Source organism: Marmota monax, unplaced genomic scaffold (assembly GCF_021218885.2).
Source record: "Marmota monax isolate L192 unplaced genomic scaffold, Marmota_monax_Labrador192_F-V1.1 WCK01_AAM20220418_F8-fsc00030, whole genome shotgun sequence".
Lineage (NCBI taxonomy): Eukaryota > Metazoa > Chordata > Mammalia > Rodentia > Sciuridae > Marmota > Marmota monax.
Window position 1 is genome coordinate 3818707 of NW_026691988.1, and position 22852 is coordinate 3841558.

The 22852-nt window shown below is 33.1% G+C and overlaps 1 protein-coding gene across 2 annotated transcripts in view; it reads right to left on the reverse strand.

Moving 5' to 3' along the window:
- Positions 1–1863: 1863 nt before the first annotated feature.
- Med23 (mediator complex subunit 23) overlaps positions 1864–22852 on the reverse strand; it is a 41469-nt gene continuing 20480 nt past the window's right edge. For both annotated transcript variants that reach the window (XM_046449584.2, XM_046449593.2), the window contains 16 exons: positions 21798–22043; positions 20142–20284; positions 18604–18778; positions 17794–17957; positions 14569–14693; positions 13359–13564; positions 13089–13269; positions 12094–12264; positions 11471–11687; positions 9828–10064; positions 8605–8770; positions 7731–7803; positions 6295–6509; positions 5531–5651; positions 4702–4833; positions 1864–2973 (listed from right to left, as the gene is read on the reverse strand). In XM_046449584.2, the coding sequence (XP_046305540.1) occupies positions 2806–2973; positions 4702–4833; positions 5531–5651; positions 6295–6509; positions 7731–7803; positions 8605–8770; positions 9828–10064; positions 11471–11687; positions 12094–12264; positions 13089–13269; positions 13359–13564; positions 14569–14693; positions 17794–17957; positions 18604–18778; positions 20142–20284; positions 21798–22043 (2740 nt within the window). In that variant the 3' untranslated portion in view covers positions 1864–2805. The remainder of the gene's footprint in view (positions 2974–4701; positions 4834–5530; positions 5652–6294; positions 6510–7730; positions 7804–8604; positions 8771–9827; positions 10065–11470; positions 11688–12093; positions 12265–13088; positions 13270–13358; positions 13565–14568; positions 14694–17793; positions 17958–18603; positions 18779–20141; positions 20285–21797; positions 22044–22852) is intronic.

Sequence of the window (22852 nt, forward strand, 5' to 3'; positions counted from 1 at the left end):
CTCGGGGAGTTCCTGAAGAGTTCGCGTGGGCAGCGTGTAGCATGGGTTCTAAAAATAAAGTTCGTTCTTGCTTGAATCTGCAAGTGGCTCATGATTTGTGCCCAGCCAGACTGCGGCAAGTGAGGAACTCCTGATATTAGGAGGCAGAGCCACCCAACCTGGAGAGGTAGCCATGTGTCCTTGTTGTTCAAAAGACGTAAGTTTTGTAATAAACTCTTTATAATAAGACTGTGTTGTCCTATGTTTACACACACACACACACACACACAAATAAATAAATAAATAAATATATATATATACCATTTAAAACTGCTGTATTTTTAAGTCAGTGAAATCATTCCCAAAACATTGTCAGAACTTAGTGAAGCTCTTAAAACTCTGGCTCTGGTTTCTTCATCTGTAAAATAGATAACCATAGGCTTGGGCAATCTCTAAGTTCATTAACATTATAGATGACCCTATTTTACTTTTCCTAAACCCCAAACATGATATTGGTTGATATTTTAAGCACAGTTGCTTTTCAGGTTGCAAGGGAAGGAGAAGATATTCCCTAAATCTGTCTAGGAGCCACAGAAATCAAACTGCTTTTCTGTTTCTAAGATCTCCTAATTCAGATTAGAATTCCACCTAAAATTGTCTGTGACTACAAAATGTCTTACCCTTTTTTAAGCATCCTAAAAACATACCTATGGAACATAGGAAAGAAGAAAAAACAAAAGAGAAGAAAGAAACATTTCTTCCCTCTTTCCCCAAAGTACACAGGAATCCAAGGAAACTAATGAAGCAGGCTCCATGGTAGAACTTTTAGTGTGTTATTCTAACAGTTATATGTTAAGAGTCTCTACCATCTGATTTTTGACGTGCAACTTAGAATTTTAAACGTAGCTATTGCCTCTATGGCCTTTGTAATATAAACATTTTATTGAATGACATAAGAGTAATCAAGATGTGCCATTATAATACAATTGTCCCAGTAGAGTAGACATAAGTGGTTAATATGATAAAAGCTTAATAAAGTTTAAAACTCAGTTCCATATTCAAATGTTCAACGGCCACATATAGATATTAACTTCTACACTGGATAGCATAGGAACAAACATTTCTTTACTGTTGAAAGTTCTATTGGACAAAGCTGCTTTAAAGTAGAAAGAAAAGAAAAGAAAAAAGAAAAAAGAAAAGAAAGAAAATGAACTTTTTAGGAAATAATGAAAATAAAGGCATTTTCTTCCCTCAGCTAAATAAAGTTTCAACTTTCTATTGATGTCTCTGATTTGCAACTCTAAAAGTCTATTCAAGGAAAATCATATTCCTACTTGCCAATGAGAGAAATATGAATTTTTAATAAACAAATTGGAATGGACATGTCTGTGAGAAAGTCTGATTTTCACTTCTTCTATTCTATTGTATAATACCAGAGTCACAACTATTCTCAATCAATGATTTCAAAGCAAAGCAAAGCAATATAATCCCAAGTCAACAAGAATTTATTAAGACTATGTTAAAATTAATATTTGGAATCATATAAAGCATAAAATTTCTGGAACTTGAATATGAAGTCTGTAAACCTTAGTTATGCCATTATCTAAATTTTAAGCTGAACTTGTATGGCAAATAAAGATATAGTGATTATAATGATATGAACTATGAAAAAAATGAAAATCTAAGAGAAATGTATTTGGAAATAAGAATTAGAATTACAGCTGGTTCAATTCACTAATTCTTTTTTTAAACCAGTAACTCTTAATTCCTAGGACAATTTTAGTCATAAACTGGGGTAGAACACCTCATGGAGTAGCTCAGTTCCCTGGCAGTACAAAGCCTGGAAAGACATTCATTCAAATTTAGGTAACTAAAGAAATCATATGGTGTATTCATCCAACAGTCTTTATTAGTTTTCAAGTTTTTCACAATGCCATTTCCCCCAAAATTAACAATGTCTTTCAGAAATCTAATAAACCCTAAAGAACCAAAATGTACATTTAAAAATACAAATATTTAAAAAATTTGGAATTATGAAAATTCCAAAATTCATATCATCTGCCAGGTGAGGATATCAACATGCAAAAGCAACTGATTTTTACAGACAGAGATTCGGGAATCAGCCATTTAAGCATGATTTTATTTAAATGTATGCATTTTCAGATGATATTTTCTTACATGGCTTCCAACTCATTTCATCTGGTAAGTTCAAAGCAAAGGCAAAAACTGCCCATCTATCTCAATAGAAACATTAGACTATTTACTTGGAAATTTACAATAAAAATTTCAAGTCTTTAAAAAAAAATACGAAACTGTTTGCTTCTGCAATGCAATGAAACCCAGAGTCCTTTATTTGATAAAAATCTCTATTATCCTGAAGAATCACAAAAGAAGATTTATGTATAAAAGGATTTGTAATGGTTATTTTACATGTGTTCTGTCTTTAAAGCAAAGTACTTTAAGACTGACTATACAATAATAAAACATAAAAATAAAAATAAAAACAATGGCTAAAATAGGAAAGACTGAGAATACAAAGGAAAAGTCATTTGATCACAGTATACATCTATGTTCCTAGGGTGCTCTTAATTGCTATGAATATGAACAATATGTAGCTTACTTGATCTCTTAGAGACAAAAATATAGACAGGGAGATGGGAATTAAGGTGTGAGGAGATTCACCATTTGAATCAAAAGAAAACAATCTGAATATCTCTGCTGCTTCTTCTACCACGTCACTTTAACATGATCACATTCAGATTTAATAAACTTGTGTCCACTTTCTAAGACAGGTATATTTCCATTCTCACTACAGTAACTCTAACTTCACTGAGTTACTGGTAAGGATGCTGGCACCTGATTAGACTGAGGTGCTGGAGATCCACTATTTATAGCTTGTGGAGGCACTGCAGCTGGTTCCATCTTGCTAATATGTGTGATGAATCGAAGACGAAGTTTTAAAGCTGGTTTTAAATTACAGATAATCTTCTCTACCTAAGAAATAAAAACACATTAAAAAATACTTGAGGGGCTGGGGTTGTGGCTCTGTGGTTGAGCGCTCGCCTAGCACGTGCGAGGCCCTGCATTCGATCCTTAACACCACATGAAAATAAATAAATGAATAAATAAATAAACAAAGGTATAAAAAAATACTTGAATCAAGAGACTTCAACTTTCCATTTAAAAATGATTTACATACATTCTGAAGCAATAAACTATCAAAGGGGTTGGACCAGAAGTTTCAGTATGTGCTGTGTGTATTTCAACAAAAACAGATGTATATATTTATAAAAACATTTTTCTACTTATCTAACTAGACAGTCATCCCACTACCAAAAGCTAGCATAGTTTATAATAGAAATTTTATACATGCAACAATTTGATCATCCTTTTAAAATGCCATCTTCATAGAAACATTAAGCTTAATTATATTTTAAAGTTCTTTAAATATTCACATATGCAACTTTATAAATAAAGCTAATTTTGATTTTTACTTAAAATTCACACTAAAAAAATTAGTTCTACTTTTACGTAAAATATTTAAGAAATAAATATATTAAGTAGTTTCACTCACTGCTTTCTTAGCTTTACTCAAATATTCCTTGACTTTAGGGGAAAGACGAGTCTGCTGGTAATTTTTCTTTTTTGTATTCCATGTGTCAAAATTTCTTAGGTTCAAATATAAAGAATACTTTATTTGTTTATTCATTTTTAAAAGAGCATTACTTTATTGATTCTTTTCATGTTCTGTGTTTCAACAAAAGTAGGCACAGAGACACATGTTCTCTTTCTTTCATTAGAGACATGTGAATTCTTTTTGACATTCTTGCTGAGGTATAAAGGAGTCAACGTTTTCCCAAACTCAGCTCCTAGCAAAGAACTCATTAGACTTGAATTCACATGGTTATGCCACAATTTTCCTTCCTGTCCATTAGAGTAAGACATTAACATTCAAGTATTGGGAAGGTATATGAACTTTACCTATCAGCCCCACCTCCTCCCTTCTAAAACAGCCCAGTTTCCATTTGTCACACTAGGAAAGTTGGTTGTGATCCAAGGAGGTCTTTTTGACTTGTAGCCACATCAGATGTACCTCTTCATATGTTGAGTTGAAGAGCACATCTTATTAACTTCACCAGAACTCTTATGCTCTTTTTTGTCATGCAGAACAAACCTAATACTTATTCCATAAGATTTGGATACTTGTCCACACCAAATAGTGTGGACATGAACAATTTCCTAGGATTTTTTTCTTTAGGGTATATATTCCCACATTCCTTGAATATGCCTCATGAGTTAGTCTCTTGACCATCCTGGCTTCAGTTTTCTAGTCATGCAGCAATCTGTTCAATATCCCCATGGTGTGCCCTGATCATTGGGGGAAAGTAGGACCCTCCTTTTACTCAGAACACAACACCTCTCTGGTCTGTTTGTGTCATACTACACTGTTTCTCCCTAACGTGATTATTATTAATCCCCATTTCAGATATTCTATTGCCGATATCAAGGAGAAAAAGTAAGAGCATGAGAAAACATGTATTTTCTTTTTTTTTTTTTTACATGTATTTACTACCATATCTAGAATAATACACCCTGTAATCTTAAAAGGTCTTATATTAAGGCTTCACCCTTAAAAAAAAAAACACACACACAAACAAAAACATTCATCACCTGTTTAAGTTTTCTAAGACAAACATTCAAAAATACATAAATTTAACTTACTTGTTCTTTCACGCTGTCACCAGTAAACATATATTTCATATGATACAGGAAGTCACAGATGGGATCCATGTAATTTAAATGGGTGCTACACTGGTCTACATTTAGCAGCATGTCATAAAATGCCACACCAATCTAGTCAACAAATAATGTGAAATTATTTAAATGGCCAAAGTAGTTAAATAACCCAACACGATACAATTGGACTCCATTACAAAACCATTAAGTGGGATGGCATGTTTGGTGAGGAACTGTCACAGTCATGTACCTACCTCTATGCATATAGGAAATATGATGCAGCCTGAATTTACAATGAAATCCACAGTGAAACAGTATTCTCCTTAACTAAAATTTCTCTGCACAATTTAAGTCATTTCTCTTAAAAGTAAGATTCACTTTCTAGATAACACCTCTTTAATTTCTGGGATAACTGCATTCCAAGATTCTATCTTCTTAGTTCTATTTAGCATTTCTTGCTTTTAAGATTCTATTCCTGGCTTATTTTCTTTTTCTCTACATCTTTCTCTACATAGAAGTGAGTAACTTCATCCAATTCCATCAATATAATTAATTTCTCTGCACTATAAATTCTCAAATGTCCTTCCATATCCTTAACTTTCTTCTCAACCTTGATGATGGAGTATTTCTTCCTGCATCTCCAAGTGAACACATCCCACACCAAACTCATTATAGGCACACTGAGTTCCCCTCTAAAACTCCTTTTAGATCCTACTAAACTGACTTTACCACTAGTGGTTGTGACTGGCAGTTTGAAAGCACTAGTAAAGAAACTTAAATAAATTCTTCACAATTATAACAGATTATATTTTACCTCTATCATACATCGAGTTCTCTCCTGCTGAAATCTTTGTAAAAATGGTCCTACAAGATGGTAGACATAAAGCAATTGGAATTCAGTCTTCACTATAGGAAGCAGTACTTCAGTGAGAAACCTAGAATTTGAAGATAAATATCTTTTATGAAATCAGTGGAAATCTTTGAATTTTGTTAATACAGTGTTTACAAAAGTAGTAAAGGTATTTACAAAACTTGTAATTCTTTCAAAGTTCCTTCTAAATTTGATAAAAATATTTCTAACTTATCTCACATTTCTCACTGGCTTTTACTTTGTTTATTGAAATAAATTACCTCAGATTTAAAAGTTATTCTTATCAGTACAACTATTGACCAACAGAAGCTAAATTATTTGAAAGAAAAAAATAACACTTAATCTCATGTAAATGCTGTTCTCAAGAAATTTGAATCTAATTAATATCAAATTTAAGGTCAAGAAAAATAATCAGAAAATCGGCTGATATTAGCCTTTTATTTCAAAAGGCAGCTGTTGGGATACAGCGTGGAAATAGCATGCATTTGACTAAGCATCCTGAAACCATAATGGAAAACTAGACACCAAATTATTACTTGCACATACAAGTTAATTTTAAAAAATAAGTATGAAATAAAGGAGGCTTTCTGATTAACCAGGGATTCTACATAGTTAAAACACTTATTTTGCAAATTAGTCTCATCTGTAAATGATTTTTAAAAAAATAGAAAAACAAAAGGCAAATTTGTTTCAGAAATCATACTTACTTTGGAATGAGTGAAAGTTGTCCAATGCTAGAATGGTGCCATACAGCATGTGCTAGAGCTAATGTGTAGCTACAGCTCATCTCAGAGTAGGACTGATGACAGGCAGTGAAGTCAAATAGGCGGAATGGATAACCAACCCACTCTGTTTCTGATGTCAAGCTGCGACTGCTGATAACACTCACAATTCGATCATGAAGGACAATCCAATATGGTTCCTTTAAAATCAGAGGAAAGTGGATGAAAAATATCACTTACCCATCATTTGACCCCAAAGCCTATAATACTATTCATTTCTCATACTTTAAGGTTTTCTACCTATCCCACTACGTTTGTGCAACACAGGTTTTGAAATGCAGTTGGGTGGCTTTGTAATTGGTCAAATTAAGTTAATAACGAGCTGGGGGAGAAATGTCTGTCAGACAGAAGGTTCCACACATGTGTTTGCCTGGCTTATTTAGTACCAGACATTTACCAATAGTTACTACACAGACAACACTAGTACATGTATAAAATTCAGAAATAAATTCATATATTGTGAAGGTGGTGTGAAGAAAAAATGACCCACAAAGCTGCATAATCAAACAAGTTTATGGAGCACCATGTTAGACAACATTATTCAAAGACTCAACAGAAAATTACATGGTGCAGACTATATACGAATGGAGGTCAGAGAAGGAAGACTTCACAGGAGCTGGAAAAGTCAGAGAAGGAGGCCCTAAACTAGCAAAGAATAAATGGGCTTTTACAGAAGGTTATGAAAGGAAGAGTTTTGGCATAATATCTTATTCACTAACATATCAGAAGATTTAAAACATGTCTGTTTCTATCAGTATTATTTGCATGAAGAAAGGCTCTATATACCTAACATATTAAAGGGCCAAAGCAGATCAGATCCTAATGTGAAAACTAAAATTGCATAGATAAGGTGATACTAGAATATGCAGAGATCTGTTAAGGCACATTTTCATTTGATGCACAAAAGGCAAGGAAAAAAATGGAGTCTACAATATAGACTTTTTTAATATGAAAAATATGAAACACTAACTTGCATGATGTCCTTGTATAAACTCATCCTCGCTGTATTTCATTACTAAATATAAATTACTATTATTAACTCACTAGTAGGCAGTGAAACCAATTGCTCTAGATTAAATCAATAGGCTCTAGATATCTTAACATATTAAATGGCCAAAGCAGGTCAGATCCTAATGTAAAAACTAAAGTTGAATAGCTAAGGTGGTACTTGAAGATGCAGAGAACTGATAAGGCACATTTTCATTTAATGCACAAAAGGCAAGAAAAAAAATAGAGTCACTATAGATTTAATGTGAAAGACTAAAAAATGTGAAACATTTTATTAATTTGCATCATGTCCTTGTATAAAACCATCCAAGTTGTATTTCATTACTAAATATGAACTACTATTATTAACTCACTGGTAGGGCAGTGATGATCAAACCAATTGCATTCATCCATGCTGTAATGTTCTCTCTTGGTACCAAGGGCTGACTGCAAGTGGATGAAAAAATACAAATGTGAAATTACAAAAACATTTTATATGAATGAAAACAGATCTTATTTTGAGAACACATACAATTCAGAGGATTGGCAACTGATCCACTCCAAATCAACAATGGATTTTCTTAGTGAATAAAATTTTGATATATACAAAAGCCATTAAGGATTTTTTTTCTTTTGGAACTAGGGATTGAACTCAGGGCATTCAACCACTTAGCCACATCCCAGCCCTATTTTGTATTTTATTTAGAGAAGGATCTCACTCTTCTTACTTTTTTTTTTTTTTGGTTTGTATCCTGTAATAATAATTGTTGGCTAAAAACACTATTTCACTTTATTTATACTTCTTTCAATCTTTATCCTCTACTTTAAGCTAATCTTTCAGAAAATCTTTTTGTTTTTGTTTTTATTTTTGTAGTGCTGGGGATCAAACCCAGTGGCTCAAACATGCTAGGCAAACATTCTCCCACTAAGATATATTCCATGCTCCTGAAGATCCTGAAAAATAATTTTTAGTGACAAGTTAACATTATTCCTAAAGGTCAAACATGAAATAAAGAGTAGAAGTGCAAACAAACCAGGCCAGGGCTCATTCCAATACATCTATATCCATTATACCTACATCACGAAGATGAGATCAGGAACCAAAGTGCATTAGCCAAATATTAGCCAAAGTGCATCAGCCTTGGGGTGGGTTGGAGGGGGTGCAACAGGTTTGTCTAACAGTTCTAAATAAAATATCACTCTCTTTACAAACAAACACAATCTTATCGCATAAAATAGTATACATACCTTTTCAACACGACATTAAGAAGGGCATTTCCAACATCTTTGCCTGAAACTGCTAAGGCCATGAGCTCCACACAAGTAACATGCAGAGCATGGGCGGCAGGGTTGGGAAACTCATTGAATCGCCAATCACAGTTTGGGAAGGGACCAGGAGATTTGCCGGCCATTGGTGCAAACAATTAAAGCAATAACAACTTAATTATGTTGAGACTGACACATCTGTATAACGATTTATAAATTTTAAAATGTTTTATATGTAAGCACCTCATTTGATTATCAGTTTATCTGATTATGAGGTGCCAAAAAGTGATTCATCTATAGTCAGATTTAGAGGCAAACACAAATAAATTTGACATGACTGAAATGTATTAATAGCAATCATTTGATCAAACACAACATATAAATGGTTGGTCTTACAGATGGGCTATTATAACGGGGCTACTGCAGTAGCTATAGATGTTAACTAAAGTATCCCTGGGTTTCATCAGCCTATTTGTTTTAATAGTTACAGGGCAAGTGTACATAAAAATTATTTTGTAATGAGTAATTATTTTACCTCAGGAAATAAATTCCTTTGTTTAGCTCATTCATGTAAATTTCTCCATCTAGTTATTAGTGGTATGGTACATATACATACTACATATAATGTGCTGATAACTGAAAACATGAAATCAAAATGAAAAAATTAAAAAGCAAATATAGCTTTTTCACTAAAAATTAAATTTATTATTTTGTATTAATATTAACCTTTTAAAAAGTATTCAAGAATTTATTTAAAGAAACAGGACTATGTACTATAGTCCTGAACAGTTACATGTACTACAATGTATGGTACATTTATTTAGAAATACAGTTTTTTAATTTGAAACCAATTTCCATAAAATCTGTTTTTAAATGCAAATATCAATCCTACCTGGCAGGATGGTGCTAATGTAAAATTTCAAAACCCTTACAGAGGTAAAAATCAATTGATTTTTTAAATAAGTGGAAGCTGGGCACAGTGGCATGAGCCTGTAGTCTCAGCTACTGAGGGGGATAAGGCAGGAGAATTGTTGAGTCTAGGAATTTGAAGCCAGCCTGGGCAATACACCAAAACCCAGTCTCAAACAAACAAAAAACCCCAAATTGGAATATATTAAAATATTACGTTAGAAAAAAATTTGTTCTCACAAATCAAAATACTTTTATTTTTGGAGAGTCTGGAAAAATCACAATAAAAAGGATATTATCTACTAGTCTGCCAATTAATTTGCAATAGTAGGAGTCATCTGGGACCCATGGATTGTCCTCCCGTGGATTCATAGCATACTTCAGGTAAGTGTCACTTAGACACCAGCCCTGTGGTCGATTATCCTTAAGTGAACCAATGATTGCATGGACAAGTTTTCGTTTGAGATGATCACGGTTTCTCAAGTACATTTCATAATAGTGCAAAGTATTATACAGGTAAGTCACTGGCCGATCTGCCAAAAAGAAAACAGATCATCACAATGTCTACTGCGTTACTGAAAACTGTGAAAAACAAGATTATTAAAAAACTCAGAAGATTATGAAACGATTTCAGGAGCTAGGCAATTGCATTCAATAAATACTTCAATCTTAAGACAGACAGAGGCTCCCAATAATACACATAGTTTGCATTTAAGGCTGTTCATTCTCTGAATTAACAGTTCTACTTCTGGAAATTCATCCTGCAAAAATGACATATGGCAAAACTGTCACTGCTGTCCTGTTTACACTAGCAAAAGATTAGAAATAACCTAAAACAGTCATAAACAAAAGACTGGTAAATTATCGCATATGTGAGCAGTTTTTATGTACTGATACAAATAATGTCAATGCATGATACAGGAAGAAGAACATGGTACAAACAATAGTTTTGCCTACAGAGAATGAAACTGGCTAACAAGAAGACAGGAATGGGACTTCTCACTGTATACACTTCTGAACCATGTGCATGTATTACTTAATCCTGAAGAAAAGTAGTTTTTAAAGGAATACCCTCTTGAAATTCACACCTGTTCTGTAGTGCTAATACAATCCATGCTTCTGCTTTAGAGGAAGATATCTTAAAAATGAAGAAGAAAATCAGCTCACCAGATACATATACTTTGTTCCCACTGTGGCTACTCTAAGATCTTCACTCTTCTATTGCTGACCCAATCACTCTCCAGATATGATGCTTAACTAGAGTTAGAATAGTTATTTCTTTCTTTCCTTCCATATTTTCCTATCAAGTTCTATTCCTTCTTTCTTGACTATTTGTCCCTTGCCAACATCTTTGTTTACATACTAATAATACATACCAATTTTTGACATGTCACTAATGCCATCCTTCTTCCAAGGTGTGCTAAAAACTATAACTGGCCTTATCTTTCTAACACAGTGATTTTCATGCCATCATCTTACTCAGTAGCTTCTGGCAGACTATTATCTTCAAGTTACAAAATCAAAACTGGCATTTAAGGTACAATCTCTCTTTCCAGTCTTATTTTAAGTAAAAACATTCTCAATTAAGAGCAATAAAACAATTTTTCTTCAAATATGCCTTGTTTTTCTCCATGATTTTCCTAAATTATATCTTCTGCTTAATGATATGCATCAAAAATCAAATACCACCCCCATCAAAGAAACTTGTTAATATCTGTTTAGTTCATAGTAACGTTGCTCTGCTCTAATACTTTTATTTATATTTTTATGTCATATTTTATACTTTATGATATCACCCCCACTGTACTTACTCTTAAAACACTTCACAAAATAAAACATTTAAAATAAAACCTTTAGAACCACTATTACCACATGGTCATGCACAGTCTACTTTTGCTCATGTAAGTATTAGATAGAATTAAAATTTGAAAAAGCTCACCATGAAATTTATATAAGCCTCCTAGGTGATCCAGTAGAGTTTCTAGTGATTTGGATACTGGATACAACTCTAAAAATCTGTGAATTACTATATCAAATACTGGAAGGAATCGGAGACACACATTTCCAAAATAAATTGGCAGATAGGGGGATTGAATCTGCACAGGAGGATCAACTTGTTCCGCCAGGCCCTCAAAATACAGTTTTTCTGGATATTTCTGTGGAAATGAGGAGATGGTAAATGTCTGAGGCATCTTTTAAAAATTCTCTTAAAAAAGCTAAATAAAACTGAAAATAGTGTTTAGATTTTTTTTTTTTTCTTTTAAATAAGGTACTTTCTTTTTTGGTACTGGGCTCATGCTAACTACATTCACTGTTCCACCGAGCTATGACCCCAGGTCCAAAGAGGAAATATTTTAAATTATACTGCTTTATACCTTCTTCATTATATAAGTACTCAAATGTCTACTAAAACTCTAGTTTCAATATATTCTTTGTTCATTAGACTAGAGTCAGTTTACTTCCATATGAACTAGAAAGAAAACAGTAGAACCACAGAGAAAACAGCCAAATCAATTAAGCAAATGCCTAAGTATGGCTTTAAAAACTAAATAGAATGAGTACCTTGTGATAATTCATGTGCTTGGTATGCCAGTCATTCTGTAGCCAGTGCTCTGGGGAATTTTCCTTCACAAAGTCACTTACTCGATTTCTAAAGTCATTTGGTTTGAGTAACAGCAACTGAATTATGAAGTAACAAACCTGGGCTTCATTTCCTTCATGACTGCGCATGGCCTTTGGAGAACAACATAGAAACTGAATGAAAATGCCCAATCTATGCAAAAGCATTGCTCTGCTACTTGGTAGTCTAAATTTCCAATACAGCAATATCTATCATTAGGATTTCCTTAGATGTCTAGTCTATCACAAAACAACTGTCACTTAAGTAAATGTGTGATCTCTTATTTTCCTTATGCCTCTATTTTACCCTTTTATTTTACTGATTTATAGATTTACCTTGTTTCCCCTAAAATATTATAACTATCTTTACATTTATGTTCCACAGCTAATGTCAAAGAACTAAGCCAACTGAAATATAACCATCATAGCAATTTTTAAATGTGCATTGTTTTCAACCTGATTCAGTCTTCTCTTCAAATTTTGCTTAAGATAGACATCAAGTCAGGAGACAAGAAAATATTTGGAGAATGTTCTGTGACTATGACTGTAGTTAAAGACTGTAGCTACCAGAGTGAAAAGAAATGGTTTTATTAGCTCTCTGCACAGAAATGCAGTAAATTTTTTTACTACTTGCAACACCTAGAGGGAGCCACTCAGTGTTTAACTGTTCATATTTTACAGTATCATAAGACCAGGACCATATTTCTACACTTCCTGTGCATAGAACAGTAGTTATCCAAAACACATTTATTAAATGAATAAATAAGAAATTTAGGAAAACTCTGATTTTTAAAAATGAAATGAAAGCAATGGTTGATTGTACTAGAAATCCATTCAATTCTCTGAAGCAATATTGAGTAGATCAGTACAAGATCTATCAGTCACACACTTTGATCCAAAACAGAATAAAAGTATCCAAACAAAAAAAGTATTCTTACCAGGCAGAGAATTAATCTGTCCAATGTAACAATGTTATATTTCCATACCATGTCATTAAGAATTTCAATGCACTTATTAAGTTGCTGACCTCCCGCTGAGGTAGAAAACTCATATACCAGGAAATCTGCAAATGTTCTCACATGGGCTACCAAGGCCCTGGCTCCAATTCTCTCTAATACTCTGGAAGGTACAGAGTAAAAAATAAATTCTATTGCTATATGGATATAATGGTTTGCCAAATGGAATGAAAATTTTGGTTCTTGGCTTACCTGTAGCCAATCTGATTAATATGATCTGTGTCCAAGAGCATTTTCCAGAGAAGACAAAGGAAAAGAGGAGGAGAGCCTTGTATGGAAAAGTGGGTAATGATGTCATTTTCATTGGTCATAGACTTCCACTTCCTATACTCCTCTTCAACATTTTTTTTCAGATTAAAACGACTTTCCTGAGGTACATTATTTTGTTTGAAGAATGCCTAAAAGGAACACCAAAAGTTTTTCACTGATTATACTAAAAAGAAAATTGGATATGGGGTTAAGAAACAAGTTCTAGATTTGGTTTTCACAGTAATAAACTAAGTGACCTCAAACAAGTCAGTACTTAAGGGTGGAATTGTATCTGGAAATTATGTAGGTTTGACTAGATTTTAACTCAAAGGTTCCTTTTCTGGAGATTTCCTAAACAGAAATTCCAAGCAAGTGTGAATTCGAACTTTCCACAATCATATGTTACTAATCTTAGAAGGGGTAGAGGGATAAGAAAGAAACATATCTACTCTTTGGTTATACATCTTAGTGTCTCTATAAGGAAGAAAGGAAGATCCACTACATTAGACTTCTCAGAGTGTGGTCCCTAAACCATCATAGTAATTACTTGAGGTAAAGTATTTGTGTAATTAAGTACAGTGTCACCTGGATCTTACAAAATAAATTTTTTAGGCCCTATCCAGATCTACTGAACCAGAAACTCAGCAATGTGTAGCTTAGCAAGCCCTCCAGGTGAGTCTAAAAGTTTGAGATCCACTGCTATAGTCCTATTAGAAGTTATGAAAACAAATGTTCATTGTGCCTTAAAATTTCCTCTTAAAAGTAGAAGACAGATTGATTATAATAGGTACATAGTTTTGCCGTGACTTAAAAAAAATTCAGTTAAATATAGCATATATGCACTCTATAAAACTCCATTAGATTATATTTCTCTCCATTTCAATTCTATGAGAAATTTTTTCACATGTTAATTTGTGAGATTCTAAAAATGTTAATTATTAAGATGAAGCCATAACAATTAAATTTTCAGAAACATGTCAGGTTCTAGAGTAGGATGAGAGATTCTCAAGAGATTCTGGAAATAGAAGTATATTAAAAAAGAAATACATGCTAATTATCTCTGGACGTCACCAAGATTAACTCCCCAGAATGACACTGTGAATGGCAAAAAAGATTTCATATATACCCAATATGTCATTCAAGACCAAATTACCTGTAGTGGGCCTGGAAAACAGCTAAGGGTATGTGAAGCCCAATTATGAGGAGTAAAACTCATGATGGTCTGAAGTATGTCTTTACACCAAGTTCCCTGAATTGAATCAGAGCCTGTAAAAAAATCTAAACATACACAAATAGATGTAATCCAAATGTAAGTGATCATATCCATAACTCAAAGATACTAGAGAGAACATAATAATTATGTACATTCAAGAATCTCACCACAGTGTATTCATTGCTTCCCTAGTTATGTTCCATTTAGGGCCTAGCTTTTCTGAGTTTATGAGTAACTTGGATTATCACATTAGGAAATATGCACAAAATTAGAGTACCAGCAAAAGAACAGTGGAACAGGCCACCACTACTATTCATCACAATGATTTACAAGTTTTTTATTGAACCAAAGGAAAAGAACTGAGAAAGTAGATGTCTTTTCTGGTGATTGAAGCAACTATATACTATATGCATATATATCTTTAAATCAAAGAGGCTTATTTTATATAAAATAATATAGTTTGCATAAGTATATTTGTGGTTGCTAAATTCAATACCCCCCCTTTTTTTAATAACCATTTGGAAAGTGTGGCCTGCTGACTTTTGGGGGTCCCTAATGTTCTTTCAAGGATTGTGTAACATCAAACCTATTAAAATAATAACACTGAGATATCACTGGCTTTTTATGTGTCAATGTAAATATTAATGGTGCAAAAAACAATTTTGGTAAAACTGCTGTTTCTCAGTACAAATAAAATAGACCACCAGACTATAAGCCAATAGCCACTGTATTCATCACAATAATTCTCAAGTGATTAAAAAAAAGCAGTGCCAGTTTCACTTCAGGTTATCATCAATAAGTTACAATATACTTTTTTTTTAAAGTTACAATATATTTTTTAAAAAGCTTGCAGAAAGGATTTTAAATGTGCTTAACACAGAGAAATGACAAATGTTTAAGGAGCTAAATATGCCTAACCTAACTTGAATATTACACAATATATACATATATCAAAACATCCTGATACTCCATAAATATGTATAATTTTATGTGTCAACTAAAAGTGACTTAAAATGACTATTGTTGACAAAGCTGTAAAAATTATTAACTCTCAATGTATTTTTAATATTCTATATGAATGGGAAGCATTAACAAAGTGTTACAAACTACAGGGTATCTTGAGGTAAAGTATTTGTGTAATTAAGTGCTGAGTTAAATTAGCTGATTTTCAACAAATACATGAAAAAATGCTCACCATCTCTAGCAATCAGAGAAATGCAAATGAAAACTACTCTAAGATACCATCTCACTCCAATAAGAATGGCAGCCATTATGAAGTCAAACAACAGCAAGTGCTGGCGAGGATGCGGGGAAAAAAGTACACTCATACATTGCTGGTGGGACTGCAAATTGGTGCAGCCAATTTGGAAAGCAGTATGGAGATTCCTTGGAAAGGTGGGAATGGAACCACCATTTGACCCAGCTATTCCCCTTCTCGGACTATACCCAAAAGACCTAAGAAGAGCATACTACAGGGACACAGCCACATCAATGTTTATAGCAGCACAATTCACAATAGCTAGAATGTGGAACCAACCTAGATGCCCTTCAATAGATGAATGGATTAAAAAAATGTGGCATTTATACACAATGGAATATTACTCAGCACTAAAAAATAATAAAATCATGGCATTTACAGGCAAATGGATGGCATTAGAACAGATTATGCTAAGTGAAGTTAGCCAATCCCTAAAAAACAAATGCCGAATGTCTTCTCTGATATAAGGGGGGTGACTCAAAATGGGATAGGGAGGAAGAGAATGAGAAGAAGACTGCCACTAAATAGGGAAGAGAGGTGGGAGGAAAAAAGAGGGAGAAGGGGAGTTGCACAGAAGATGGAAGGAGAACCTCATTGTTATACAGATTACATATATGATATTGTAACGAGAAAAAGAAAAAAAAAGTGTGTCACATTAGATTGAATAGAGAGAAAGGATGGGAGAGAAGGGGAGGAGTAGGGAGGATAGGAAGGGCAGCAGAATAGAACAGACAATATGACTGATGTATGTACATTCCATGTATGTATTATATATCAAAATGCATTCTACTGTCATGTATGACTAAAAAAAAAAAATAAAAATTTAAAAAAAGAGATAAATTAGCTGATTTTTTCATGGAATTTCAATTTCACTTGAAAGAACATCTGGCATAAAGCTATAATTATTCAGTCATAGACTGTAGTAGACATCTTCTTGGAAATTAACAAATGATCCTGTTTTTTCAAACAAACAACAGTATATTATCAATGATAAAATTTGATGTTTCAAGTGAAAATTAGAATATAGGAAAACTTCTCTTCAACACCATGAAACAGTTTTCCAAAACATGGAGATTTTCTTATGAAATTTGTAGTGATATTAACAAATGTAATTTGCTGACAGCAGATAATAAATTATGTTAACATGTGCTAGAAATACATAACTAAGTGAACCAATATTTTCTAAATGACCAATTTACAAAATTAGAAAATTCACATGAATTATTACTATTCTTCAATGTATGAAATAGGCCAATGGATTATAGTCCAAAAATGTACGAAACGTTAACTGAGAGGGTTTTGGGTTTCACATTGCAGTTAACCTTGAAGAAACTATCATGTGTCCAATTTTGCTGTGATGTCAAAGAATACTCACAATTATCTGAAAAAAGGTATTAAAATACTCTTCCCATTTCCAATTCTGTATTTGTGAGAGGCCATACTTTCTCCACTTACTTTAATTAAAATAACATTAGCATATCTAAACAGATGAAATGTAGAAGCAGATGTGAGACTCCTGCTATCTTACTTTATATCAGACACTAAAGAGTGATGCAAAATGCAAAATAATGGCACCTCTTTCACTAAAATCTTGTCTATAAATAGACTTTTGTTTTCATAAAATATTATTACTTATGTTCACATGTAATCAGTTTATTCTTTAATGAATTAAAATTTTTCCTTTAAATACCTTAGATAGTAAATATTCATAGAAATAATCCATAAGCAGTAACTCTTTGGGAATTCAAAAAGTTTTTTTCTAAGATTATAAAGCAGTCACAAAATCAAAAAACTCAAGAACCAGTACTTAAAAAAGTATGTTTTTAGTATGTTTCCCCACAGTAGTCAGCAGAATGACGCACTCTTTTATGTGTTGTGGTTCACAGCAGTTAGTACCATAATCATACCTGTTACATGAGTTGCTCTGGCTAAGGTCAATATCAAGGCTCGGTTCAGTTCTTCAGATTCTGCAGATAATACTGTTTTGGGATCACTAAGGAAACGTGTAAACTGTGGCTGTACCTCTGAGCTACCTAATGCTGTTATAAGCCTGAGAGCGGTGCTTTCAACACTGAAAAAAGGGCCAAGAAAAAGAAAAGTGAGGAAGGTGCATATATAAGTTCAAAATTAGGAAATTAAACCTAATTCTAGGTTAATTAAACTGTAAAAGCATGAAAACTATAAATTTTCCTTCTTTGATTAAAAAAAGACCCCTCTTTTATATGAGAATGAGTGTTGCTTAATTTATTAAAAAGACCTGAGGTACCAACTTTTAAGAATGAAAATCATCTAACATTTTCATATATTTGAAAAGAGATAGTTTGTAGCAAGTAGGACTAAAAACTTTCACCTGGATTTTGAAAATTAATCTTTTTATTTGAAATGTACTTTCAGTTAAAACAAAATCAAAATGTTACTTTAACCATAATTTCAAGTACATTTAAGTCCAGCATTCTAAGGTGATAGGTTAGAACATAATAGTAAAGGCCTTGAAGTACTCAGTTTTAGACCAAAGATCCTGAAGCAAGGACTCAACTATCCTTTTCAATTTCTATTAATAAACCGATCCTCACGCCTACACTAGAAATACCATACTTCAGAAGCAGAGGAATTTCATGACAAATGAACTAAAAAATGATAAGGTGAAAGATCAATTTCTTCATCTTCAATGAAGTTTCCTATAAATCTTAAGGAAAGGAAGGCTTCACCAGGCTCACCAAAGATGGAGTTGATTCTGGTTTGTTTGTGCAACTGCAGCCAAAGTATGAAGATGACTCAGGAGCTGAACTCTGTAATGAGGCTGAATGTGGTGCATCCGGTAGCTGAACATCTCAAGAAGTGTGTGCAGGATCCCCCAAGCATGAGACTTGAAAACAGTTGGTAAGAGCTGACCTGGAGCAACAAGATAATTTAAGCTATGCATTAAAAGATATTTGAAGAAAGTCACACTGGGTAAAATGTATGTACAGATATGACCACAAAGATACACATATACACAATGATCATGAAGACACACACACATATACACATGTATATTTTTCATTTCTTCTCCTTATTTTCCACTCTATTGTATGGAAAAATATCTAGATCCTAATTATTATACCAAGTTAATTTTTTTCTGGAATTGGAAAAAAGAGATTCAAATTAATCTGGGAAAATGAGACAAGATATGAAAGATAATTATTCTAACCTTTCTCACTTCTTAGTTATTTTAAAAATTATTTTCAAAAAGTTTTAATGTTCCCAATTTTTTGAAGTATGTGGTTCACTTTTCCTTTTTGAGTGCTGGTGACAGAACCCAGGGCGTCATGTATGCGATGCAAGCAATCTACCACTGAACTGTGTCCCAAGCCTAGGTTTATTTTTTTTTTAATTATTTATTTTTTAGTTGTAGTTGGACACAATACCTTTATTTATTTATTTATTTTTATGTGGTGCTGAGGATTGAATCCAGGGCCTCACAAATATTAGGCAAGCGCTCTACTGCTGAGCCACAACCCCAGCCTCTAGGTTTATTTTTTAATACCAAAAAATTACATCATCTTCTCCTTTGTTTTCTCCTCTCTCTCAAGAAAGTTATAGTCAACTCTCAGTTATGTGGAAAGAGTTATTAAATTTAAATTGTATTGGTAAAAATTAGAATCACCATGAATTAGAAAAAATACTTCTAATTAGAAAATATTACTTAGAACTGCTAACAACTAACAGACATTATATCACATCTTTTGCAATGAAGACTAACTCCTTACTCATTGCAGGTAAGACTCAGTACCTACCACAGGACCATACTATTGCCTTTAACCAGAAACCACCTGCAGGAGGATATGGATCTTATCTATCATCCTGCTCACTGCAACCCATTACACTTTTCTTTCTTCTTCTTTGTTTTAAAATTATATGTGACAGTAGAGTCCATTTTAACAAAAATTATAAAGGCATGGAATATATCTTATTCTAATTAGGGCCCCAGTCTTGTGGACGTACATGATGGTGGGATTCACTGTGCTGTATTCATATATGTACATAGGAAAGTTATTACCCTTTTCTTATAGTTTAAAAATATAATTCATTCCCCTGACTTCACAACTCCTATCCCTTTTACTTGGCTATGGTTTTCTCTATAATATGCAATAACTGACACATTGCACATTTCACTTATTGGCTTTATTGTCTGTTCTCCCCAATAGCATGGAATAATACCCACTGAATTAATGAATGAGTTAACAGTTATAAACACCAAAAAGTCCTGTCTTACTGATAAATCCTTTGATGCCCAAAGACTCTATTTCCATATAGACCAATAAACGACTATAAGTTTCCACTAGGGCTGGAGCCAATGCCACACTGGACTTTGCATGAGCAAGTTTTATCACTCTCGTTGCAATGCTGTGAATAAGGCTGAAGATAAAAAAGAAAATAAAATTAAAACCCATACTATTTACATAAATTCAGGTGCTACTATATTTATGGGTTACTCAACATTATATCTGAACTGACATGATTTGAATGGACTTGACTCATTTGACACATTTAGGTTGTGCAGGACACTTGGAAATGATGCACTGCACAAATGGTAACAACTCCGGTTTTTATGGTGCTTTCTAGCCAGGGGTGTATGTATTTTCCACATGCATCAAGATACCCCTGCTCATGGAAAAATAAACTTTGGGTATAACTCAAAGGAGCATGTTTGATACTTTTAGTCTACTTTTCTTTTCAAATATGTAAATAACTACAATTGAGAAATTAAGTAACTTTTGTCACAGAATTAATAAATCACTGCTAGAACCCAAGCTCAAGTGGCAGCACCATGAGATGGAACCCTGATTCTCCATTGTCCTCAGTCTCCTCCACAAGCACATGCTTTCATGTGCACTGACATCGGGCTTCTCATTTTTCTGTGCAAGCCTTCACTCATCTACATTCTCAACCTGGCTCCTTGAGGCACTTGAATTTCTAGAAGCATACCCAATAGAGCCTTTTATCTTTTGAAAAACATGACAATTCGAAAAACAGTCCTATTAAAAACCTTAAAAATTTTACATTCCTGGACCCAGCAATTCTACTTCCAGAAAATTACTTAATAAAAATGTAATTTAAAAAACAATTTAAAATAAAATTATAGATGGTGAAAAGACTAAAATAAAGATAGTTTTCATCATCTTCTTTAAACTATGAAGACATTGCAAAAAAACCTTAATGTCCAACAACATGGAAATGGTTAAATCATCATTTAAAGTCTCATAAAAAGCTTCTTTTGTAACAATTTAAAACATGCATTTGAAAAAATATGGACCTGAAAAGGTGTCTGACTGATTTTTATTGAAAATACACAATTATAAAATAGCAAAACAAGGAGGCTGGGGTTGTGGCTCAGTGGTAGAGTGCTCGCCCCAGCACAGAAGGCACAGGGTTCAATCCTCAGCATTACAGAAAACATAAATAAATTGAAATAAAGGTGTTGTGTCCATTTAAAACACTTAAAAAAATTGGGGCTAGAAATATAGCTCTGTTGGTAGAGTGCTTGTGTAGAGTGCTTGTCTTGTAGGCCAAAGGCCTGGGTTCAGTCCCAGCACCAGAAGAAAAGAAACAACAACAACAACAACAAAATAGCAAAACAAAGAAATTCATGTATTTATCCACAGGAAAAAGAAGACTAACAATATATACAAAATAATTCTACAATGCTTATCTTTTATGGAAGGATTATGAGCAATTATTTTCTTTGATTTATTTGTACATGCTAGAATGCCTATATAATTAACATTCATTTTGTATCAAAATATATCTAATTATTTTTTAAATGTGCCTGACCATAAAACACATACATACAATCATGAAACCAAGGTTTGTCCTATACTGGTATCAATTCCCAGACATGGGGCAAAAAAATTAAATAAAAGGAATATACCTCATTTTGGCATGAACTGTCAATGAATCCAGGAGGTTCATTGGTAAGGGAGTTATAGATGCAGAAGCCAAACAGCTTGTTCCTGGGAGAGGTATCCTCATAATTCCATTTCCATAAATAGTTTCTACCAGAGCTCCCATGGGTAATGTAAAACATTCTGAATTTGTAGAGTATGCATTACATAACAGGGCAATCTTATAGTCATTCATCTGTAAACTTTTATTTCTCAGACTCTGCTGTAAGAACCTAAAAATTCACATTCATTAAACAGGAAAAAATATAAATAATTTCCATGAAATTGACATGAATTTTTTAAAAGTTCAGTTTTATGCAACTGTCTACTAATACTATCTCTATTACCATAAGTATTATAATTTCTTTCAAATATACTGTAGACATACACACAAGTTTGGTTAACACTTCAGAAATTTGAATGATTAAAATTTAAACAATTAATAATATTTGTTAAGTATATACTATGTATACAGCAGTGGATTAGGCTGTTTCAGAGAACTAACTCAACAAGTCCATTAACGAGCCTTCTATTTCTTATTTATCTGCTTAAACATAATATATGACTTCATTATTAGTATCATTAAGAAACAGTATTTTGTAAAATGAAAGCCACATGAGGCATTGAGTATGACTACCCTAAGTCTCTTACAAAGAGATTTACTAGTCCTTTCAGAAAAAGTTCTAGGAGGGAAGTTCAGCTATTCTTAGAACCCTGCACTGAAGCACTGTCCTATCTAAAAAGGACACTTTCTCTTAGTCATCCTACCTTTGGAAGACATATAGGGAGCATGCTAGCCATGCCAGCCAGATCAGTTCCATCAGTCTTGTCAGCTCAGGGAGTGAAAGATGTCCCTGTCAGATCATGCTCAAATCCAAAGCATTTGAGAAATTTTGAAATATTTTCACAATAATAACAGCTAAGATAATTCAATTAAATAAAAAACTTTAAAGTAAAACATGTAAAAGCAAAGATCAGTCTTAAAAAATTTTTAAATTCAGCTAAGCATACAGCAGGATTGATTAATCTTCTAGTTGTTTTC